General features: G+C 39.0%; 1 protein-coding gene across 1 annotated transcript in view; it reads right to left on the bottom strand.

Moving 5' to 3' along the window:
• The window catches only part of LOC133624502 (complement C3-like), an 87,737-nt gene that overhangs the window by 27,635 nt on the left and 33,787 nt on the right, over positions 1-26,315 (bottom strand). Inside the window, exons 12-28 of the mRNA XM_061988109.2 lie at positions 24,375-24,474; positions 24,207-24,301; positions 23,940-24,131; positions 23,693-23,848; positions 23,399-23,528; positions 18,254-18,325; positions 17,966-18,160; positions 16,151-16,274; positions 12,736-12,824; positions 10,233-10,372; positions 9,912-10,124; positions 7,962-8,025; positions 7,783-7,872; positions 4,407-4,613; positions 2,246-2,321; positions 1,994-2,153; positions 1,806-1,901 (exon numbers count right to left, since the gene is read on the bottom strand). Coding sequence (XP_061844093.2) covers positions 1,806-1,901; positions 1,994-2,153; positions 2,246-2,321; positions 4,407-4,613; positions 7,783-7,872; positions 7,962-8,025; positions 9,912-10,124; positions 10,233-10,372; positions 12,736-12,824; positions 16,151-16,274; positions 17,966-18,160; positions 18,254-18,325; positions 23,399-23,528; positions 23,693-23,848; positions 23,940-24,131; positions 24,207-24,301; positions 24,375-24,474 — 2,199 coding nt within the window. The remainder of the gene's footprint in view (positions 1-1,805; positions 1,902-1,993; positions 2,154-2,245; positions 2,322-4,406; positions 4,614-7,782; positions 7,873-7,961; positions 8,026-9,911; positions 10,125-10,232; positions 10,373-12,735; positions 12,825-16,150; positions 16,275-17,965; positions 18,161-18,253; positions 18,326-23,398; positions 23,529-23,692; positions 23,849-23,939; positions 24,132-24,206; positions 24,302-24,374; positions 24,475-26,315) is intronic.

Genomic DNA, 26,315 nt, shown 5'->3' with positions numbered 1-26,315 from the left:
AAATTGACTTAAAAATAATAAACAATATTTGGACATACTATTTGGAATATATTTTTTTAAGGTTTTGCTTAAATCCATGTCATTTATTTGCTCAAAACGTGTTAACAGTTTTTTTTTAAAGTCCAGTCCAGTTAATTTTGAGGAGAAATTTGCCAGTGAGCCCACCAGTGGGAGTCGTGTCTATCACATATCTGTGTTCTGGTGCCTCCTGCAGGCGTAGTCTCTTCCATGTGCTTTTTTTGTTTTTCAGTTGCCGTAGTTTCCAGGGGGAAGGCGGGCGTGACTAGCACACCGGTTTTCAATAACCCTCTGATTATTTAGTCTAATCTCACGCACCTGTTGGTGCGGGATCTTTCTACGTTGTTCCTATATGTTATAAAGCGCCAACTCAGCTTGCTTCTAGTCCTTCAGCTTGTTGAGTATATTCTAGTGCAGTGGTCACCAACCAAAATCCAAAGCAAAATCTAATCCTGCGTCAAATATATATATATATATATATATATATATATATATATATATATATATATATATATATATATATACATATACATATACATATATATACATATAAATATAAATATATATATATATATACATATATATATACACACAGTATATATGTATGTATACATGTATGTGTATATGTATATATCTATATATATGTATATATCTATATATATGTATATATATATATACATGTATGTGTATATGTATATATGTATGTATGTATGGATATATATATTCACACACACACACACACACACACACACACACACACACACACACACACACACACACACACACACACACACACACACACACACACACACACACACACACATATTTTTTTGTTGTTGTTTTTAAAGACAAAGCTTTGTGTTGTTATTATTGACTGATGTCAACAATTAGTTTTTTCTCATTGTGCTTGCTGTTTTTCCAATTTTTGCTGGTGTTTAAAAAAAAATTTTTTTCTGTGCCTAGGGCCAATGACAAACAAGAAGGGCCACAAATGGCCCCTGTGCTGTACTTTGGGCACCATTTCTGTAGACGCTAACTGATTATGGCCACTATAGTCTTAGTACTGTAGTGTACTGCTCAGTGGCCTTGTGGTGAGAGTGTCCACCCTGAGATCGGTAGGTCGTGAGTTCAATCCCCGGCCGAGTCATACCAAAAACTATGAAAAAGTCATCCCTGCTTGGCACTCAGCATCAAGGGTTGGAATTGGGGGTTAAATCACCAAAATTGACTCCCGGGCGCGGCCACCGCTGCTGCTCACTGCTCACCTCACCTCCCAAGGGGTGATGGGTCAAATGCGGAGAATAATTTCGCAACACCTAGTGTGTGTGTGACAATCATGGGTACTTTGACTTTTAACTTAACTTATTTGTTCATCCTATGGTTACATATGGGACGTGAGTCATCTTACGTCAGCGCCGGAAGCAGCAAAATCAGCTGTTCCTGGCAGGTTTTCCCTGTGTGATTAAAGAGGGGATAAACGGGAAAGTCTTTCTTTGCTGCCGCCTGGTTTTATCATATATTACTGCCTTTGCACAAGTCAATATTTAGTTTTGTATTCAGAATTAATCAACACAAAATCCGTACTTTGGAGCAATGTTCACGGACTCTATTATTTAGCTTGTTAGCTTACCGTCGCTGGCAAGCAATGATATCCTATTAATATATATATATTTTCTAATATTTTCACGATTTAACAATAGGGTCCCAAAGATCGACTGGTGGATCGCGATTGACGGGTTGGCGACCCCTAACTTAGGACTAAAGAGGTCAGCAAAAGGAATACTCACATTAACAGTCTCAGCGCAAAGTGCCCTTGACTCCTGCATTGCAATAACATTAAAGGCCGTCATGGAGGCATCCGAGTCCCCACCACGTATGTCGCCCTGCACACACAAACACAAACAAGACACAGACACACACTGTTGTCAGCAGCAGCGGCATCCTCAGAATTAAATTGTTGATACATTGCCCTTACAATCATCTCGCCATGAGAAACTGTTCCAACTTCTCTAAACATGCCGTCAGGTTGCTGTGCTTTGAGGATAAGAAACTTGACAGCATCACATATCACATCCCTTTGCACTGCCACCAGCTGGTTGGCCATGGAGAAAACCTTGGCAACATAGGCTGTCAGCCTGAAAGAAGAGAGAGTGCACAACTTATGTTTATTTGCATGCATGCACAATCTCCTCCATAATGTGTAAATATAAGACGCTGTTTGACTCACCAGCTGCTACCTTGTCTTTTGGCCCAAACAGCAAAAGAACCATCCGGTTGCCGATATTTCTGCTGGTTTTTGAATCCTGTGCACATCAAACAAACTTTTGAACCACTTTGACCACTCTGACATCTAATTATCATTCGTCGTTTGCAGTTGAGGTCAATTATACAGTGTGACCTCTGGTCTCGAACATTCTACAACTTTACACTTTTTCTGTAAAAAATATTCTCTAAAGGTCAAACAAAACATGGCGCTCACATCCTTGTTGGACATCAGCATGCATGAAAACAATTAATGAAGCTTGCAAAAAACAGTGCAGTTTGTGTATCAACTTTTTAAACAACAATGCAACCTGCCAACCACTCGGCTGGAAATGTGTCATAATGCTTTATTTGAGTTGTCCATCCATCCATTTTCTACCGCTTATTCCCTTTGGGGTCGCGGGAGCCTATCTCAGCTACAATCGGGCGGAAGGCGGGGTACACCCTGGACAAGTCGCCACCTCATCGCAGGGCTATTTGAGTTGTATTTAACCTAATTATACAGTGGTCAACCTTTCTTAAGGCTTTCACAATAGTTGTGAATATTAAATGTTACTTAATATTGTGCCTGTTCAGTCAAAATAGGTTTAATCAGTTGTTTGCAGGCCTAAAAACTATCAGAAGCACTGGCCTACATTTTACAACTCAAATTCTGGTATTTGTTTATATTTCCAATTGTCTAATACAGTGGTTCTCAAACTTTTTTCCACCAAGTACCATCTCAGAAAAAACTTGGCTCTCCAAGTACCACCATAATGACCAACATTAAAATACAGTAGCGTACTAGGCCTGAATATTCATTAAACACAAGGCAGGAGTATATTTCATATTTTTGGCCACTGTAACATTATGCACAGTTTGAACAGTAACACTGTGTTTGAATATAGTAAAATAAAAAACTGTACTTTAATCAAGATGAAGCCTGCATACCACAAATGGTGCACGTACCACAGTTTGTTTGATTTTTTTTTTTTTTGTCCAATCAGATATAAGCTTACCGCATTTTTCGGAATATAAGTCGCACTGAAGCATAAGTCGCACCTGCTGAAAATGCATAATAAAGAAGAAAAAAAACATATAAATCGCACTATGAAAAAAACTGCGACTTATAGTCCGAAAAATACGGTATATGTGTTGCCATGTCAATATAACCTGCCCGAGGCCTTTGGAGACAGTATTTCTGGCCGGATATAACTTAAACCATAGGGCTCCGAGCGCCCCCTAGAAGGCCGCCAAAAAATAGCTGTATGGGCCGCAACGGTACACGGTTTACACTTTTCCACCACTTGGTGCGGTAATGACAATATCGAACAAACAAAAGAAGTCTGAGCTAAAGTCTTAGAGATGTTTCTTAAGCGCAAAAATTATGACTAAAGTGATGAATCTGTATTTAAAAAAAAATAATAAATAATAAAAAAAAATATATATATATATATATATATACAGTCAAGGTTTCTGTGGTTTATCCGTTATACAGTGCTCAATACTGAGGTAAAGCGGTATATACGTTAGGTCAGGAAAAAAACCTAACATATATATATATATACATATATACCCTGCTTTCTGCCCGAATGCAGCTGAGATAGGCTCCAGCGACCCCCCGCGACCCCAAAAAGGGACAAACGGTAGAAAATGGATGGATGGATATATATATTTTTATTTTTATTTTTTATTTTATTTTTTTAAATTATTATTAATTAAATTAGAATTTATTTATTTTAACGCTGTTTAATTGTATGTAAAAAAAATTTCCATCAGTTTTTATGAGTCCCTACTTTGCAGTATATTTGATTACGGTAGTATTTATTTTTTGTAATCAATCTTTGTGATTAACACAGGCTTTCATATCATTTGACAAGGTTGTAAAACATTAGATATAATTATTCAGTATGATTAAAGTCAAGAGTAAGATTAATAATTCAGTGTTAATATTTGAGTGGGCCCCGGGCCCCTCTGTCGTGGAAAAGTTGGGCCCCGAGATCAAAAATGTTAAGAACCCCTGACTTAACTTATCAGTTACTGAACCGTCGAGCAATCCGCAGAATGTGGTCATGACTTAACGTTTTCAGTAACGTACTGGAACAAAAACCTTTGGGTAAAATGTGGATAACGTAAAGTATACCTACCGGTCTTAATGTGTTGTAGGGCCGTGGCACGTTTCTGAAAGCCTACACTTTCCCACTGGTTGGTTTTGTCCAAATACGTGGTAGCAATTACAGGCAGGGTCATGTGGATCATGTTCTGCTCTCCACAGCCTGTGGGCTGATAGATAAGACTACCCATAGACGTTCCGGCAATGGCGTTCTCCACCAGTACACTCACTTGCTCTCTACCTGTATAAATAAACAAACACATAAATAAACACATATGTAGTCATGTGAAAGAATTAGAACACGACTGTAAATTAATCATCTCGGCTAATGACGGCTGTAGTGTTTGACCAAAGACTAGATAGGACAGCAATGGTAGACCAGCTGAGACCAGACCAAAGCTGAGCTGAGCTAGTCTCTAGGCCGGGGATCAGCAACCCGTGGCTCTCTAGCCGTAATGCTGCTCTTTAGTGCAGCCGCAGTGGCTCCCTGAAGCATTTTTTTAAAAAAGGATTGAAATTGGAAAAAGATGGGGGGAAATAATTGTTTTGTTTTAGTATGTTTTTTGTTTGAGGACAAACATGACACAAACCTTCCCAATTGTTAGAAAGCCCACTGTTTAATATGTTTGTGTGTATGCTCCACTGATGAGAGTATTTGGTGAACATCGTTTTGTCCTACTATTTTCGGCGGTTCTTGAACTCGTTTACATGTAAAATCTTCCACTCCTTCTTTGTCTCATTTTGTCCACCAAAAGTTTTATGCTGTGCGTGAATGCACAAAGGTGAACTTTGTTGATGTTATTGACTTGTTGGAGCGCCAATCAGGCATATTTGGTCAGTACATGACTGCAAGCTAATCAATGCTAACATGCTATTTAGGCTAGCTGTATGTACATATTGCATCATCATGCCTCATTTGTAGGTATATTTGAGCTCATTTAATATCCTTTACTTGTATCCTCTTTGTATATAATTTAATTTTTGCATGTCTCATGACACATTATCTGTATGTAATATTGGATGCATTTCTGATAGTTGTTTGTGTCCCATGTTTTTCCAGACCACAGCAAACATTACCTAGCTTGCCAAAGATTGTAATAAATCTATTAGAAGATGACGGCCTGCCGTTTCCTTTAACTTGGACACACACATCTATACCTTTGGCCATTAAAAGCCAGGAATTTCCAGGAGTATAGCTCTAGGCTATAACTGTCCCATCTAGTTTTCGATTAGACATTGTTTAGACATTAGCCGTTGACTAGATTAACGGCTCAATGACTAGATAGGACACCTGTAGTCTCTAAATCAGATCAGAACATCTGTAGACGAGAGTTGTTTTATCTAGTCTGTAGCATAGACATTGGACGTTGACTGGATTACAGGCTCAACGACTAGATAGGACACCTGCAGACTCTAAATCAGATTTACTCAGTTCAGATCATCTGTAGACAAAAGCTGTCCTATCTACTCTTTAAAAAAGGACATTGATTAGACATTGGGCGTTGAATAGATTAAAGGTTCAACGACTAGGGAGGACAGCTCTCTAAATCAGATTTAGTCGGCTCAAATCTTCTGCGGACTATAGCTGTCCTTTCTAGTCTTTAAACAAATACATTGATTAGGCATTGGACGTCGACTCGATCACAGGCTCAACGACTGGATAGGATATTTTATAGTCTCTAAATCCGATTTAGTCAATTCAGATCATCTGTAGACTATAGCTGTCCTATGCAGTCCTAGAGCACAGATTTTAGACGGTGACTAAATTACAGGCTCACCGACTAGATAGGACAGCTCTAGTCTCTTAATCAGATCTAGTCAGATCAGAACATCTGTAGACTAGAGCTGTTTTATCTAGTCTGTAGCATAGACATTGGACGTTGACTAGAGTACAGGCTCAACGACTAGATAGAACACCTGCAGTCTCTAAATCAGATTTAGTCAGTTCAGATCATCTGTAGACAAAAGCTGTCCTATCTACTCTTTAAAAAAGGACATTGATTAGACATTGGGCGTTGAATAGATTAAAGGTTCAACGACTAGAGAGGACAGCTCTAGTCTCTAAATCAGATCTAGTCAGATCAGAACATCTGTAGACTAGAGCAGTTTTATCTAGTCTGTAGCATAGACATTGGACGTTGACTAGAGTGCAGGCTCAATGACTAGATAGGACACCTGCAGTCTCTAAATCAGATTTAGTCAGTTCACATCATCTGTAAACGAGACCTGTCCTATCTACTCTTTAAAAAAGGACATTGATTAGACATTGAGCATTGAATTGATTAAAGGTTCAACAACGAGAGAGGACAGCTCTGGTCTCTAAATCAGATTTAGTCAGATCAGAACATCTGTAGACTAGAGCAGTTTTATCTAGTCTGTAGCATATACATTGGATGTTGACTAGAGTGCAGGCTCAATGACTAGATAGGACACCTGCAGTCTCTAAATCAGATTTAGTCAGTTCACATCATCTGTAGACGAGAGCTGTCCTATCTACTCTTTAAAAAAAAGGACATTGATTAGACATTGAGCATTGAATTGATTAAAGGTTCAACGACGAGAGAGGACAGCTCTCGTCTCTAAATCAGACTTAGTCAGTTCAGAACATCTGCAGACTATACCTGACCTTTCTAGTCTTTAAGCAAATATATTGATTAGACATTGGACGTTAACTGGATTACAGGCTTACCGACTAGATAGGACAGCTCTAGTCTATAAATGAGATCTAGTCAGATCAGAGCATCTGTAGATTAGAGCTGTTTTATCTAATCTGTAGCATAGTCATTGGACGTTGACTAGATTATAGGCTCAACGACTAGATAGGACATTTCTAGTCTCTAACTCAGATTTAGTCAGTTCAGATCATCTGTAGAATAGCGCTGTCTTATCTAGTCTTTAAGCAAATACATTGATTAGACATTGGACGTCAACTCGATCACAGGCTCAACGACTAAATAGGACATTTCTAGTCCCTACTAGAGCTGTCCTATCTAGTCTTTAAAAAAGACATTGATTAGACATTGTGCGTTGAATAGATTAAAGGTTCAACGACTAGAGAGGACAGCTCTAGTCTCTAAATCAAATTTAGTCAGCTCAAATCTTCTGTCCTTTCTAGTCTTTAAGCAAATACATTGATTACCGGTATCCTTTGGACGTTGACTAGATCACAGCCTCAACGACTAGATAGGACATTTCTAGTCCCTAAATCAGATTTAGTCCGGTAAAATAATTTGCAGATGAGAGCGTAAAAAAGAGTGGAAGCTGTTACAAAAGGGGGTGGGGCTAACTCCATTTATTCTTTAATTCCGACCATCAGATAGCTGTCATTTAGGTGAAACGGCAAGATGTCCTAATAGTTTTGTAGATATATAACAAAATGTTAAAGGCAGAATACAAAAATGATATCTCACCTATGACGGAGATCACTGTGCTGGTGGGCGAGTTTGGTACCAAGTCCTGTTTCGGAATTTGGCTGTTGAGAATGAGTTCTTGTTTACCACCTGCAGGCAAAGCACCCACGTTAGAGGATGGATCAAAGGGAAAACAAAAAAACACAGTGACAAATTACAGTGTTGGAAATTAAACTCACCTTGCCCTTTATTGGTAGGGTCAAGAATAATTGTCTTGGGAGCTTTAACCAGAACACCTTCTGACTGGAAAAGTTAAAAAAGAAAACATTTTCAAGTAAAAAAAATAATACTTATAATACAGTACTTAAGTATAACTACACATTCTTTACAGATGCTTGACAGAAACAGAAAAAAAGATTGGACAGAATCTGTTTGCTAATTGTGCTTAATGTTGGTATTGCTGGAATTTGTTTGAATTATTTATTTAGCTGTTGTGTAATGTATAATACGTGTATTTACGTTGGTATCTGCTTGGTAAAATATAATTTTGCATACACAGTCAAGCCAAAATGATTCATACCCCTAGTAAATTTGTACCATTTTTTATTTTTTATCTTATTTTTTACATTTAAGTTTATTCCTAATTGGGTATTCCAGAAGATTTGAAGTCCTATCTTAAAACTCATTTGTATACGCTAGCCTTTAAATAGACCCCCCTTTTAGACCAGTTGATCTGCCATCTCTTTTCTGCTCTGCCCCCCTCTCCTGCGTGGAGAGATTATTAGGTGACCACAAATAAGGAGCGCTAGGTGGGGTGTCAAATGTACGGCCCGCGGGCCGGATCAGACCCGCAAACAGGTTTTATAAAATGAGCCGAAATTTTTGAATTAAGGAAAAAGCTGTTCTAAATGTGTCCACTAGATGTCGCAATAGCAATTCTTTGTATCTTTGTAGATGATGCTACATATGTACAAAACAAACCAGATGATGTTAGTACATCAGTCGAGGAAAATTATCAATCTACGTGAATAACATACTGTAATTTCATTTACCGTATTTTTCGGAGTATAAGTCGCACCGGAGTATAAGTCGCACCTGCCAAAAATGCATAATAAAGAAGGAAAAAAACATATATAAATCGCACTGGAGCCCTGCCAAACTTTGAAAAAAACTGTGACTTATAGTCCGAAAAATACGGTAGATATAATTTTTTGGTAACACTTTAGTATGGGGACCACATATTCACCATTAATTAGTTGCTTATTAACATGCAAATTAGTGACATATAGGCTCTTAATTAGTCATTATTAAGTACTTATTAATGCCTTATTCTGCATGGCCTTTTTATATAACCAGTAAGCCATTAACTAAGAGTCCTCCCTCAATAACCTCAGAATTATTGCTTATTAGTAACCCTAACCCTAACCCTTATATGTTCCCCTAGTGTCCAAATGACTCTAAATTAAGTCTTTGTTACTTAGAATATGTTCCCCATACTAAAGTGTTACCAATTTTTTTTATCTTGATACATTGAAAATGAACACCAATGAGTTGACTGGTGAACATTATCATATAATTTATTCAGAAAATACAAATAACGACGAATAAATGATTAAACGCAAGTGTAAAAAAAGCAACAACAACATAATGATTTGTGCATTTTCAGAATGTATTTGTTCTATTTTTAAACAAAGAAAACAATCTAAAGTTGTCTTTATTTTTAAGTTATCGTGCCGTGATTTTACCAGCCCGGCCCACTTGGGAGTAGATTTTTCTCCATGTGGCCGCCGATCTAAAATGAGTTTGACACCGCTGGTTTAAAGCATTTTTAGGCACGAAGTAGGCTAAATCAGTTGCTTTTTGTTTAATAATTATTTGACTAATAATAACTAATAGTGTCATCATTGGGGCGGTATAGCTCGGTTGGTAGAGTGGCCGTGCCAGCAATTTGAGGGTTCCTGGTTCGATCCCCGCTTCTGCTATCATAGTCACTGCCGTTGTGTCCTTGGGCAAGACACTTTACCCACCTGCTCCCAGTGCCACCCACACTGGTTTAAAAATCTAACTTCGATATTGGGTTTCACAATGTAAAGTGCTTTGATTCACTAGAGAAAAGCGCTATATAAATATAATTCACTTCACATCAGCAAAATAAATGAATACTTTTGATAAATGTAATTTCCTCTTACCACCACCCGCAGCGTCTTCATGATTCCATCGTTGAGATGAGAATCTCTCACAGCTGCTTTGACCTCAATACCAAACTCTCCTTCCTTCATAGGAATGATGATAAAAGGTACGGCTTGTGTGGTTTGGGGCCCGACGTCGACCTCCTGACGGAACCTTCTGCGCTTGGAGGCCGCACTGCACACATGCTCCGTCTCAAAAAGATCCACGCGTACCTTGAACACACAAACGGATATCAAGACTGAGGGGATAGACTGGATTTATTGTGTCGAAACTGTGAACTGTATCAGAGAAAACAGCAGGCTGGAGGCAAACAGACTTACCTGGATTTCATTGGGGCTGTAGTTGTGGAGGATGGCTCTGATCTCAATCTGCTCTCCGCGCACAGCAGAATAAGGAAGCATGAGTTTGATAAAGAAATTCTTCCTTGCGATCACCTCTAATGGTGAACTAACGCAGAGTCCTAGAAGATATAAGAAAGTTAGTACAGAGACTACAATGTCAGACTGGCTTTCGGCTTTAAAGGGGACCGATGACGAATTTGGTCTTTTCTGACTTATAAATATTGTTACAGTGCTGGAGACTTGTGTTAAAGCGTCTAAATCGGGGTCGGCAACCCGCGGCTCCCTGGAGCATTTTTAAAAAAGGATTGAAAATGGAAAAAGATGGGGGGAAATAACTGTTTTGTTTTAGTATGTTTTTTGTTTGAGGACAAACATGACACAAACCTTCCCGATTGCTAGAAAGCACACCGTTTAATATGTTTGTGTGTATGCTTCACTGATGAGAGTATTTGGTGAACATCGTTTTGTCCTACTAATTTCGGCGGTACTTGAACTCACCATAGTGTGGACTGTGACGCAACAGTTTGTTTACATGTAAAATCTTCCACCCCTTCTTTGTCTCATTTTGTCCACCAAAAGTTTCATGCTGTGCGTGAATACACAAAGGTGCGCTTTGTTGATGTTATTGACTTGTTGGAGTGCTAATCAGGCATATTTGGTCAGGGCATGACTGCAAGCTAATCAATGCTAACATGCTATTTAGGCTAGCTGTATGCACATATTGCACCATTATGCCTCATTGTAGGTATATTTGAGCTCATTTAATTTCCTTTACTTTTATCCTCTTTGTATATAATTTAGTGTTGCATAGCTCATGACATTATCTGTATGTAATATTGGCTGAATTTCTCATAGTTGTTTGTGTGCCATGTTGTTCCAGACCCCAGCAAACATTACCTAGCTTGCCAAAGATTGTAATAAATCTATTAGAAGATGACAGCCTGCCGTTTCCTTTAACTTGAACACACACACCTTTACCTTTGGCCATTAAAAGCCAGTAATTTCCAGAAGTTATCTCACCTTCTAAGTAGCCTCTGATTCACTAATGGTTTCTAATGTTGTAAAAATGTGTAGAATAAATTTTAAATTTTAAAATTTCTGTCAATGAAGATTTGCTTCAGCCTGCGACACATAGTAATTTTGATAGTAGGCTATTATAGCTAATATAGACACTTACATCATGTGTTGCCTTCCTTATAAGACTTATATACGGCTTTTCATTTTTTGCGGCACATTTGTTTTTTGTATTTTTGGTCCAATATGGCTCTTTCAACGTTTTTGGGTTGCCGACCCCTGGTCTATAAGGATCATACATTTTGGCATGAGCTTGCACATAGATTTGAATGCCTCTGTTTGCCGGGTTTTGCAGTCTGGCTACGTTGTGACGTCACCGCGAGGCGGACGTACTTATTTGGACATACAGTACAGGCCAAAAGTTTGGACACACCTTCTCCTCATTAAATGCGTTTTCTTTTTTTTAATGACTATTTACATTGTAGATTGTCACTGAAGGCATCAAAACTATGAATGAACACATGTGGAGTTATGTACTTAACAAAAAAAGGTGAAATAACTGAAAACATGTTTTATATTGTAGTTTCTTCAAAATAGCCACCCTTTGCTCTGCTTTGCACACTCTTGGCATTCTCACAATGAGCTTCAAGCACATCTGTGAAGTGAAAACCATTTCAGGTGACTACTTCTTGAAGCTCATCTTGAGAATGCCAAGAGTGTGCAAAGCAGTAATCAGAGCAAAGGGTGACTATTTTGAAGAAACTAGAATACAAAACATGTTTTTAGTTATTTGACCTTTTTTTTGTTAAGTACATAACTCCACATGTGTTCATTCATAGTTTTGATGCCTTCAGTGACAATCTACAATGTAAATAGTCATGAAAATAAAGAAAACACATTGAATGAGAAGGTGTGTCCAAATCTTTGGCCTGCACTGGATATCTAAAGCTTTTAGCCAGTGCTTCAGGCTATGAGGAAACACAAAAAAGGTGGGACAAATTTATATTTTCATCTAATTTTGGCATAATAACACCGATGCAGTGAATAAATGCTGCTAAAAGCATCTTTTTTTATGTCTGAATCAATCAGCGAGTGTGTACCTATTGTTGTGGCCAGGTGAATATACAGTATATAATGTTTATGAATTTATTTTTGAACATGTCTGAAAAAAATAATAATGACAACTGAAAAGTGTATATGCAAACAGTGTACATTTTTTAAAGATAAATTATGATATTTTTGAAAGGCCGTGGTTTCATTTATAATCTGGAAACCAGAATCAAACATCTTGCAGACAGACTCAAAAAGCGTGTTATAAAAGTAACCGTGGAGAAAAAATTTTGCGCACTTTACACCGAAGCATTTTCAATACGCATGATCTGGACCACAGAGAAGTATTTTAAATGCAGATTAGAATAATCATAGGTCCCCTTAAAAGAAAGACAGATTGTAGTGAGCGGACTCTCACCGTGAGTTCTGGATAGACTAATGCCCGTGAACTGCCAGGTTGTGATGGTGTCTTGCAGGGGAAAATAACTCACATGTGATGTGGTCTCACTGAAATGAAAAAAAAAAGGCTTGATCATTTCTTACTTGGGGATTTTCACTTTCGAACACAATATTTTTCATTTTTTTAAGTTGGTAAACGTTTTAGTCAGATATGCAGTGGTAAAGCATACATTCCCGGGCGCGGCCACCGCTGCTGCCCACTGCTCCCCTCACCTCCCAGGGGGTGATCAAGGGTGATGGGTCAAATGCAGAGAATAATTTCGCTACACCCAGTGTGTGACAATCATTGGCACTTTAACTTTACTTTAACTTTAAAATGCACAACATAATAACACAGCATGCAGCACAGCATACATGGAAGACGTAACGACGTGATAGCTCAATAAACACGGTACAAAGTTGTACGCTGCATACATATGTTGCAATGGGTATGCAGTAGAGATGCGCGGATAGGCAATTTATTTCATCCGCAACCGCGGCAGAAAGTCGTCAACCATCCGCCATCCACCCGATGTAACGTTTGATCAGAACTGCATCCGCCCGCCATCCGCCCGTTGTTATATATCTAATATTAATAAAAAAATTTAAAAAAGGGTGAAAACTACGCGAATTGCACCTTGTGCAGACAAGATTTTTCGATTGGACACGGAGGAATTAGTGATGTAAAAGACCACGTTGGGACAAAAAAACACAAGTCTAATGCCGTTGCTAGCGATAAAAGTGGAAAACTTTCAACGTTTTTCGTCGCCCAAACAGATTCTTTGGATGTGATAAATGCCGAAGTTTTATTTACGGAGGCAATAATTGAGCATGGACTTCCAATCGCACTGGCTGATCACATGGGACAGTTAATAATGTAATGCAACCTTTAAAAATCATTACGCGGTGATCGCGATCCCAAAAATAAACTTTTCTTGCATGATAATGTCCAGAAAAATTCGCTTTATATTACTATAGAGTCCTTTTAACGAATGAGTTTGATGGTTTATCACAAACCTTAAATGAAAGAAGTCCTTAATTGTTCTCCTGCAGCATGGCCTTGCTTTGTGTTTGGTGCGCCATCCTGTCGGCTGTATTTCACAGCACGACATACTGTTAAAAGTGTTTATACTATTTATACTTTCAATTAACAAATTGAAGTCTTGTGAAAGGTTGACAGGATAACTGGCATTAACTGTCAAAATAATTTCAAACTATTGAAGTTAGCTTACAGAATAAACATGTCAATCAACCCATATGATTTTTGCTGTAATATTTTTGTTTTGAAAAGTCACTGTGACTGATAGAAAAGTGATGGTTTTAGCAACATTTTAACCTGTCTGAATGCTAATAATCATTTTGCGAGCAAGCAGGTAAGCTGCGCGGGCGGAGCGCGCGGAGTGACCCATGTTACGAGCCCCCGGCCACGGGGGTGGCGGGCAGGTAAGCTGCTTACCTGCTGCGCGTGACGCCGGCCGCGGCGAAAGCGGACGAGGCGGGGTGTCGGTGCGGTGAGCGCGGTAGTGACCCTGGACGTGCGTCGGGCTCTTCTCGCGGATCGCCTCAGCTACGGCTCCCGGTGGGGCCCTCTCGGGGGAAGGAGCCTCGGTCCCGGACCCCGGCGAGGCGTCCCTCCGCTCCGTAAAAGTGTCCATCTCTTTTTTTTTTTTTCTTCTGTTGTGGCATATGCTGCAGGTGCCTGCTCGTTTTTCGTATGTGGGTAACAACATTTAACTATGTATATATATTTCCCAATTGGTTTAACTGCCACCCGCAAAAAAAAAAAAAAAATCTAATTAATCCCCCCGACCCGACCCGCGAGCGGATAAAATCTTATTTTTTTAAATTTCATCCGCCCGATCCGCGGATAATCCGCGGACTCCGCGGTTGTGTCCGCAAACCGCGCATCTCTAGTATGCAGCATTTGACTGCCCCAGTGGTGACAGCTGGTATAGTACATGCAAAATCCTTGGTCAAATAGGGCGCTTCTTATCAATTGTGCACGCAGTCTTAGTAAATCACACGCTACTTGCCCACTAATAGTACACACTAGTGTTGTCCCGATTACCAATATTTTGGTACCGATACCGGTACCAAATTGTATTTTGGTACTTTTCAGTACTTTTCTAAATAAAGCGGACAGCAAAAAATTTCATTAATGGCTTTATTTGAACAAAAAAATCTTAGGGTACATTAAACATATGTTTCTTATTGCAAGTTTGTCCTTAAATTAAATAGTGAACATACAAGACAACTTGTCTTTTACTAGTAAGTAAACAATCAAAGGCTCCTAATTAGTCTGACGTATGCAGTAACATATTGTGTCATTTATCATTCTATTATTTTGTCAAAATTATTAAGGACAAGCGGTAGAAAATGAATTATTAATCTACTTGTTCATTTACTGTTAATATCTGCTTATTTTCTGTTTTAACATGTTCTATCTACACTTCTGTTAAAATTGAATAATCACTTATTCTTCTGTTGTTAGATACTTTATATTAGTTTTGGATAATACCACAAATTTGGGTATCAATCCGATACCAAGTAGTTACAGGATCCTACATTGGTCATATTCAAAGTCCTCATGTGTCCAGGGACATATTTCCTGAGTTTATAAACATAATCCAAATTTTAAAAAAATTAAAGAAGATTTTGGATAGCTAAAAAATATTGATGTAATTATAGCAGTATCGACGAGATACGCTCCTGTACTGGTATCATTACAGTGGATGTTAGGCGTAGATCTACCAATGGCGTTTGTTTATATTGTAGCGTCCCGGAAGAGTTGATGCTGCAGGGAATTCTGGGAATTTGTTCTGTAGTGTTTATGTTGTGTTGCGGTGCAAATATTCTCCCAAAATGTGTCATTGTTGTTTAGTTTGGTTTCACCATATGGCACATATTTATGACAGTGTTGGCGTTGTTCATACGGCCACTCTTAGTGTGACATGTATGGCTGTTGACTAAGTATGCCCTTCGTTCACATGTGATAGGTGTGATCAAAGCCAAGTAGCTTGTCTTAATGGTCAATGATCGGGCATGATGAAATCTTGTCTTGTGATTGTCAACCATAGATAAATCCTAATTCAACTATTATCATGACTACGGTGTGTAATGAAGCATGTATAGCAATCACTCGTCCTAAATGGTTGATATTTAGGGTTATAAATGTACTTGATTTGTCTCCTAGCCATGTCTCAAAGCCAACACGACAACGGGAGGGGGACCAGTACTTTTTAGATGCGGTATAGTAACGAATATGATTCATTAGTATCGCGGTACTATACTAATACCGGTATACCGTACAACCCTGGTACACACAATTTTATAGTTTGCACACGCTATTTAGCTAGTGTTATGTGGGATCATACTGAAAAGATTGGTTTCCTCACCATTTTGGCGTTTGATTAGGGCAAGTAGGCAGTTTGATAGTGGTCCACAGCCAACTCTCAGGGAATTCGGTGCGGGTAATAATCTCAATGTTGTCCAAGTAAAACTGGCTATTCTGCTGCTCACCTAAAAAATGGAATTAAGAAGAATCATGAGAGAGAGTAATTTCAGTGGTCTGAAAGTGGATTAGGGCTTGCAGACAAACAAACATAGAAGAAGACCAAGAAGGGCTGACATAAATACACATTTGCTGACATAGTTACACATTTGGAAAGTGGCAAAACAGGCACAAAATTATGAGCAACTTGGTCTGTCAAAAATATCTGTGTACAAACTACTTATGGGTAAAAACAACTAAAACAAATTCACCAACATTTGGTTCATACGCTTATTATACGTTTACATCAGGGGTGACAAACTAATTTTAGATCGGGGGCCACACGGAGAAAAATCTACTCCCAAGTGGGCCGGACTGGTAAAATCACGGTACGATAACTTAAAAATAAAGCCATCTTCAGATTGGTTTCTTTGTTTATAGATCAAACAATGACATTCTGAAATTGTACAAATCATAATGTTGTTTTTTTTTTACACTTACATGTTGTGGTTAATAATATTCTCTCTTTATTTGTCGTTATTTATATTTTCTGAATAAGTGATGTGATAATGTTCAACAGTCAACTCATTGGTGTTCATTTTCAATATATCAAGATAAAAAAAGATATCAAAATAAAATTACAGTATTTCAGTTATGTAGTTTGATCATTTTCCTCGACTGATGTACTAACATTATGTGGTTTATTTTGTACATATGTAGCTTAATCTACAAAGATACAAAGAATTGCTATTGCGACATTCAGTGGACACATTTAGAACAACTGTTTCTTTCATTCAAAAATGTCAGGTACATTTTTATACTTAGCAAACTCATCTCCCGGGCCGGATAAAAACTGTTCGCGGGCCTGATCCGGCCCTCGGGCCGTACGTTTGACACCCCTGGTTTACACAGTTTTCAATTTAATGGATGGATGATAAATTTGAAGAACTATGGAGATGATATTTTTTCTAGTTTTGTTTAAAGAATGAAACTAAAAAAAGGGCCATTTGATTTTTTTATGTGCTGGTTTTGTGGTTTTGCTGGTTTCCGGTGTGCATTCATCTGTGCGCTGCGCTGCGTGCGCCACTCCAACTGCAGCAGGCGGCTGCATTCAATCGCCAATCAGTCAGCACTCAAGTCACCTGCCGCTGATGAGCTCCCCGGCGGCAGGTGTAGCAACCTGTTCCAGTACAGTAAGCCGGATATCTCTAGCTCCATGCCCACTCTCTCTCGCTCTGTGTTTCTCCCCCTCCGTGTTCATTTGTCTTGTGTCCCTTGTCGTCTTCCAGCAGCATTCCTCCATTCCCGTGTCACGAGCTGTGTGTCTCGTCTTCCCTCTGGTTCTCTGGATGCCTCTTGGATCTCGACCTCCCGCCTGGACACGGACTCTTGACGCCTCACCCCTGCCCTTGACCTCACGCCTGCCCACGGACCTCCGAGCTTGCCTTGCCCCCTTGGATTTCCGCACCTCGCTCAACACTTTCGGTAACACTCTACAGATAATCGCTACACATAGTCGCACACCATACACATTTTGGATTAGTTTCACAGTCCATACTTTTGTAAATATAATAAATAGAGCTAAAACTACGTCCCTGCATTCTGTGCCGTCTTCTTCTCCCTTTACCGTAACGGGTGTCAAATGAAAAACAAATGAAACACGGCTTGCGGACAAATACTGCGGAGATCTTTCATCCCATCCCACGTGTCAATCACTTACTGCGAGCAATTTTGAGGGTGTCATGCTTCATGTCAGCCCGTTGGCTTTCCACCTCCTTACAGCAGTACAGGAAGGCCTCCACACACTCGGCGCCGTCGGTGATGTATTCGCTGCGCGTTTCACAAGTGTACGAGAGAGGAGTTTCGCTCATGCCGTCCAAACAACAATCCTTTTGCATCCCTTTGTATTTACCCGCTGAGGACAGACGACGGAGAAGTGAAGACGCATGGGGTCAATGCTTTTTATAATGGCGATCAAGATACGCAGAGATTTGAACATTGGTCTCACCCAGGGTTGTTGTAACCTCTAAAATAGTAGTAGCTCGTCTCGTCCTGCTGCTGGTGGATGGACAGTTCAGTTCTGGAAGTGCAGTACAGTTTGAGTCAACGAAACAACTCTGAATACGTTTACAGTCATGGGTTGTCATGCAACTTTCAAGATCAGTTGGGAAACCACACCATCATTGTCTTCTACGGTCAGAAAAAAAAATCATTATTTAATAGCATATTTGATAGGACAAGTAAAGGGCAGTTGTTTTTAGGGCTGTGAATCTTTGGGCACCACACGATTCGATACGATTCTATTCTTGGGGGTAACGATTAAATTCAAAATCAATACTTTTTTAATAACATCGGGTGCCAGTTCTATGATTAACAACAAACCCCAAAACCAGTGAAGTTGGCACGTTGTGTAAATGGTAAATAAAAACAGAATACAATGATTTGCAAATCCTTTTCAACCTATATTCAAATGAATAGACTGCAAAGACAAGATGCTTAACGTTCAAACTGGAAAACTTTGTTATTTTTTGCAAATATTAGCTCATTTGGAATTTGATGCCTGCCACATGTTTCAAAAAAAGCTGGCACAAGTGGCAAAAAAAGACTGAGAACGTTGAGGAATGCTCATCAAACATTTATTTGGAACATCCCACAGGTGAACAGGTTAATTGGGAACAGGTGGGTGTCATGATTGGGTATAAGAGCAGCTTCTTTGAAATGCTCGTCATTCACAAACAAGGATGGGCCGAGGGTCACCACTTTGTGAACAAATGCGTGAGCAAATTGTCTAACAGTTTAAGAACAACATTTCTCAACAAGTTCAATTGAAAAAATTCCCAAGTATAAAAATATATTTTTTCACTAAAAAACAACAACTGGCAAGTACAAAAACTATTTTCTGCAAGTAAAAAAACCCAAAGTCAATTATAAAAATGTTCTTCAATTAAATGTTTTGCTAGTATATAAACTATTTTCTTCAATTCAAAAACACTTTGCAGGTATAAAAACAAGTGTCTGCAAGTAAAGAAAGCCATTTTCTGCAATTAAAAAAAATATTCAGAACTATTAAAAAAATGTCTTCAATTAAAAAACAATTCACAAGTATAAAAATATTTTGATTCGATTGAAAAAACGATTCGCAAGTTTAAAAACTATTTTCTGCAAGTAAAAAAAGAACAATTCACAAATTAAAACAATTTTCTCTGATTAAAAAACAAGTCACAAGTATAAAAACAATTTTCTCCAATTAACAAAAAATATTCACAAGCATAAAAACTATTTTCTTCAATTAAAAAAACGATTCGCATGTATGAAAATATTGTGTATAAATTATCAATTGGATTTTTGGAACAAAATGTATGCACTTGAACAGCGGAATGTAGGCAACGAAAGTACTGTAAAATCCTGCGATTTTTTGTATTTGGCACATTCCCTGTGTTTTGTGAGAGTTTTGCTGTGAATTTCATGACAATTTGTTGTGAATTTAACTTCATATTGGTGAATGCATTACTTACTGTAGTTGTTTTCTATTTATGTAATATGCATTTTTAACTATTCTGTTCAACTTGCATGATACAAAATTCCTTATTTTTTTTAATGGCTCCAAGTCTATATCCTGCATTTATTTGTAATGCAGGATGCATTTTTTTCTACTGTGACACGAGCAATATCAAAAGACAACAGCGGGACGTAGCAACAGAGTCTAAGGCTAACAAGACTGCCATCAGCTCTCAGCCATCAGCAACTCTCCGGCCAAAGTGGAAATTAACTATTTTGATACACTTTATCTTCGACATTAATTACACAGATTTTGCTTGAGCAATGTGGAATTACAATGCAGAGATGAAATGTATTTCCACGTCGTGGCTGAGTTTTGGTGGCCAGGCGACGGCCATAGCAATGACGCAAAGAGCAGGGGTTTTTAACCTTTTTTGAACTCAGGGCCCAACTTTTCCACTACAGAGGGGCCCAGGGCCCACTCAAATATTAACACTTAATTAGTCATCTCACTCTTGATTTTAATAACATTCATTATTAATGTCTAACAGGATTAAACTTGTCAAATGATATGAAACAATGTGTTCACAAAGATTATTATCAAGGCTTACAGTAGGTCAAGCTGATTACACAAATAAATACTAATCAAATATACTACAAAAAAGGGAGCCATAAAAACTGATGAATTTTTTTTTTTACATACAATCACGCAGTGTTAAAATAAATAGATTTTAACTAAATACTTAATAAGTAATACTGTTTCTTAAATAAACTGTCATTAAAATTAAAGTGCAAATGACTTATAGCACCTAGGAAACTTCTCTGTGACTTTAGCGCCAGATTTCTTCTGTTTGCTTAATATTATCATTACTGCCTCAAGTGGTAGAAAAGTGTATTACAACTAAGTAACCCTGTGGCCCTTACGATTTCACAGCCGAGAAACGGCCTTTACGGGACTCATGCAGCCCAGCAATGTGCCCCTATGTGGCCCTATGGTTAAGAAACACTGACTTAGAGGATGCTTTGGGCTACAGGCGAGTACATTACAGGTGAATGTGTTATATTCAAATCAAATCAAATCAACTTTATTTATAGAGCACATTTAAAATTTACCACAGGGGTAGCCAAAGTGCTGTACAATGAACAGGTTAAAAGATAAAACGAGTACCGAGCAAACACAACACAACACAAACAGAACACGATAAAAAATAATAATAATTAAAATAGAATTAATAAAAACATAAAAACATAAAAACAGGATCACAGCAGGTGTATTATGGGGCGCCATTGCAGGATGGATATCACTCAGTGTTAAAAGCCATGGAATAAAAGTATGTTTTTAAGAGAGATTTAAAAACAGGAAGAGAGGAGGCTTGTCTAACACTCAGGGGTAGGTCGTTCCAGAGCTTGGGAGCAGCAACGACGAAAGCTCTGTCACCTCTAAGCTTCAGCCTTGTGTCAGGGACCGTCAACAGCAGCTGATCGGCTGATCTTAAGGATCGGGTGGGGCAGTAAGGCTGAAGGAGGTCGGAGAGATAGGTTGGCGCGAGGTTGTTTAGACATTTAAAAACAAATAAAAGGAGTTTAAAATGTATTCGGTAACGCACAGGGAGCCAGTGAAGGGACGCTAAAATAGGGGTGATGTGCTCACGTCTGCGGGTCTGTGTTAGCAGACGAGCAGCAGAGTTCTGCACGAGCTGCAGGCGGGCGAGGGAGGCCTGGCTAATGCCAACATACAGGGCATTACAGTAGTCAAGACGAGTCGAGATAAAAGCGTGGATTAATTTCTCAAGATCATGTCTTGATAGAAGCGGTTTCACTTTCGCTATTTGGCGTAATTGATAAAAGCTTTTTTGAACGACGCTGCTGATTTGTTTTTCGAATTTAAAATCTGAGTCAAACTTTACCCCCAGGTTTGTGACACAGTCGCTGAGATACGGGGTCAGAGTGCCGAGGTCAACGTTGGGTGAGGGAGAGCGACTTGGACCGAACAACATAACTTCTGTTTTATCTTCATTTAGGCTCAGGAAGTTAGCTGAAAGCCAGACTTTGATGTCGTGCAGGCAGTCAATAAGACGTTGAACCGTGTTATTTTGTGCCATGGGAAAATAAATCTGGCAATCATCGGCATAAAAATGAAATGCAATACTGTACTTCCTAAAAATAGAACCAAGGGGGAGAAGGTAAAGCGCAAATAAAATTGGGGCAAGGATTGAGCCCTGGGGGACCCCATGTGGTAAAGGAGCTGTGGACGACATAAAACTGTCTACTTTTACACAAAAACTCCTGTCGGTTAGGTACGACCGGAACCAGTTGAGGGCGGCGCCCTTAATGCCCACACAGTTCTCAAGACGAGTGATTAAGGTGGCGTGAAAGTGGGTGAAAGTGAGTGTTATTTCAAGTTTAGAGGGCTCTAATATTAAAAATATATTGAGAAGGTTGTGCTCTATGAACATATTTGACTTCATAAAGATAACCCTACTTACTTTGAGGATATATGTTAACCATGGTCATGTCCGGTATCAATAACCGCGATAAACGAGGGTTCGACTCTTGTTGAATTTGGCTTTTTTCTGTTCTTCCTGCTGCCCTTCCTATATTTGCTCATTTCTACTGTGTTTGCCTTCACACCTCATCTAAACATACTCCTGCTTTTGTGTGTGTTGCCAGTATAGTTTAATAAGATGCCCCTACAATAATGTTCAAGCTTGACCTGTACAGTCACTGCACGAGAAAAATGAAGTGTTAAATTAAGACCACTCTGACACTGTCTTTCAGATGTTTTTGGATCTGGTAAGTTGTGCAGGGGTACCTAATGTTGTGGACTTCTGCCCAGCTAACTATGCTTTTGTTCTTTATGTATTAAGGCAGTCCTTTTCAAACTTGGGTACGTATACCACAAGTGGTACATGTGTTCCATCTAGTGGTACGCCAAATAATCAGTTAATTAAATATTTGCCGCGGAATAGAGACACGCGGCAGGCTTACACACACACATGCATCCATAAAAATATACGCCACACACACATACCTCCCCCCCATCCAACGCCCTTGACGCGAATCCCTTAGGGGTGATGGATGGATGGGCAGCGCCTGAAGAGCTGCAGCCCGCCACCGTTGCTAGTCTCGAGATGGATGTTGTAATATGTATATGTCCTTTGCTATGGAGGTTTTTTCCCACTCCAGACTGGGCCCCCTTAGGAGCCCAGTCTAGATTGTATTTTTTTTACTCATCCTCCCGCAGCGTTGACCCTTTTCCCATCTTTTACGGGGCGCCTTGTGGTGACCCATCAGCGTTCCTGTTCTGTAACCCTGTACACTGTTTGTTTGTCTAATCTTGAACGGGTTTGTGCTGAAAACAAAGGTTTGTTGTACTTGTGCAATGACAATAAAGACCTACCTACCTACCTACCTACCTACCAATTCAAACACAGTGTTACTATTCAGACTGTGTGTAATGTTACAGTGGTCAAAATATTAAATCTACTTGTTAAATAAAACCTCTGCCTTGATTTTAATGAATATTCAGGCTTGTGTATTTTATTGTTGGTCATTATTATTATTAAGTGTTTTCTGAGGTGGTACTGGGTGAAAAAAGTTTGAGAACCACTATATTAAGGGAATATGAAATGTAGAAAAAGTATAGACATGTCACCTAGTCTGTAAGGAGTTCCTGAAGCGGTGTTGGTCTCAAACACTAGTCCGGCATCGTAGAACACACCCATGCTATCCTTGCCTCCACCTGGAGTGCAGCCTGTGTCGTGCTGCTCCACAACATCCCAGACCTGTTATTCACCAAGGGGTAAACATTGATATAACTGTGAAATTATCCAAGAAATTACATACTGTAATCTGCAGCACCATGTTTTTAATTGGATAATGGCTGACTGGGAACATATACAGAATAACTAAACACATGCATCAAAAAAAAGAAGGTACAATTTCTTGCCTTTTTCTGAGTGAGGCGATACTTGTTGTTCAGAACAAAGACACCTTTGTCAACTGCCACCAGTCCCACCGTGGCCTCTGGGTCTCCAGTGACTTTCAGTCCAAATAACTTGGCAGGCTCATAGGAAGGTTGAGGTATTGTTGATTCTAGCTTCAGCTGATGGCGAGGAAGGGAAGCAAGTGAGACACACAGAGACGTGTCACCTTTTCTCCGAATACAACTTCACAAAGCTCAATTGCCATTTTACCGAGCCCATGCAGGAGTCCTCGACATCCACCCAAACAGAGTCAGAGACCACCTCGTTTGCATTTACATGGTAGTAAGCTATGATCCGGAATGACGGCAGCATGTCTTTGGTGACGGTAACAATGAGGGAGATAATAATTTCCCCTCTTGACCTGTAACGGCCATATTGCACCAGTTGACCTCTGCCAAAGATCTGAAATGTAAATTGTCAGTGTTCATCTACGGTAGTCAAAAACACAAACGTATTCACATACAAAACACCTCTTACCAAGTATGTGATATCAGTATCTTGGTTTGATTGCCTGTTCAGATGAAGGTTGATTTTCATGTTTTTTCTCAAAGTCAGTGTGGCTGAATCCACCCCTGCAAAAAAGAAATGTTTCAACATAACAATCTGGAATAGGTTAGTACATGAGATAGTACAAATGTAAGTTACCTATGTGGATGTAGTTATTGCTTTTGGTGTTGTATGGGAGTGCTTCCATTGAGGCGGAGGCTTGCCTATCTTGTGATATTTTAGGATCATTGGTCATTGCCTGTAGTAAAAACAAACCATTGAATGCATGATTATGCTATATGAGGCTCATTGCAGTTGACATAAAGGGTCTAGGATCTACCAGAAGTATTTATACAAAATTGCATCATATGATAGAAAATACTATCAGGTTTATGCGACATTAGGTTTACTAAGACCAGGACATAGCATGTCCATTGGATGCTGTACACAGGACTTATTGCAGAAGCCAAGCCAAGCCAGCACACATAGGAGACAGACAAAAGTATACATACAGCAATGTTAATATTTGGTTACATGTCCCTTGGCAAGTTTCACTGCAATAAGGCGCTTTTGGTAGCCATCCACAAGCTTCTGGCAAGCTTCTGGTTGAATTTTTGACCACTCCTCTTGACAAAATTGGTGCAGTTCAGCAAAATTTGTTGGTTTTCTGACATGGACTTGTTTCTTCAGCATTGTCCACACGTTTAAGTCAGGACTTTGGGAAGGCCATTCTAAAATCTTAATTCTAGCTTGATTTAGCCATTCCTTTACCACTTTTGACGTGTGTTTGGGGTCATTGTCCTGTTGGAACACCCAACTGCAACCAAGACCCAACCTCCGGGCTGATTATTTTAGGTTGTCCTGAAGAATTTGGAGGTCCATGTCAGAAAACCAACCAATTTCGCTGAACTGCACCAATTTTGTCAAGAGGAGTTGTCAAAAATTCAACCAGAAGCTTGCCAGAAGCTTGTGGGTGGCTACCAAATGCGCCCTTTTGCAGTGAAACTTGCCAAGGGACATGTAACCAAATATTAACATTGCTGTATGTATACTTTTGACCCAGCAGATTTGGTCACATTTTCAGTAGACCCACAATACATTCACAAAAGAACCAAACTTCATGAATGTATGTGCTCCAATCACTCTATCACAAAAAAATAAGAGTTGCAGAAAGTATTGGAAAGTCAAGACAGCCATGACATTATGTTCTTTACAAGTGTATGTCAATTTTTGATCGCGACTGTATATTTGGATATTGCAAAAATTACATATTACAAAACTGATTGACTCTTCTAAAATAGTGGTCCCCAACCTTTTGGAGCACATTAACTAGCTTATGTACCAACGAAAACATTAAATGCTGTTGTTGGCATTTCTGGTTATTTCCTCCTAATTTTAATGTGAAATGACCAAACAAAAGGAAAACATAATATTTTCAGTAACTACTGTCATCATTTTAAGTTGTCTCCCCGTTATGCTGAGTAGTAGTTCCTCAAGTTTCTTCAGTATCCCTAGTGAGAAATCTTTGACCCCAAATAAGTAAAAAAGTAGAATTTTTTTTTTTCCATTAAAATAATCACCCTTGAATCCACAATTAATATGCATAGTTGCATTTACATACAATTTGATGTAATTATTTATGAAACATTATTTTTTTAAGTTAGTCTATTTTTTGACCGAATATCAAACATATTGGCTACACCTTCTTCAAGCTGCACAATTAACAATATACATCGTGATAGTGTAAAGACTATTTTTAGAGCGGAAACTAAATAAATGTCTGATATGAAGTGGATATCCAACATATTGGCTAAATCTTCTTCAATGTGAGTCTGGCAAGAAATATGGTTACCCTCAAGAGGTAGCCAAGTCTGGGTTTACACAGCATGGTTCAATTGACACAGTTCTGACGGTTTGCTCTCAAGCAGCACAATTCATGGTATGCATCATGCCAGTGTAAAGATAATATTTTTAGAGCGGAAAACGGTCCCTAATAAGGGTCCGATATGAAGTGACGGATGGGCTACACCTTTTTCAATGTGACAAGACAATACAGGTTAGGGTTAGATACACAAAAATATTGTCCAAAAAAATGAAAAC

Source organism: Nerophis lumbriciformis, linkage group LG27 (assembly GCF_033978685.3).
Source record: "Nerophis lumbriciformis linkage group LG27, RoL_Nlum_v2.1, whole genome shotgun sequence".
Lineage (NCBI taxonomy): Eukaryota > Metazoa > Chordata > Actinopteri > Syngnathiformes > Syngnathidae > Nerophis > Nerophis lumbriciformis.
Note: the sequence above shows the minus strand (reverse complement) of the source record. Positions and strands in the feature narration are given on the sequence as shown.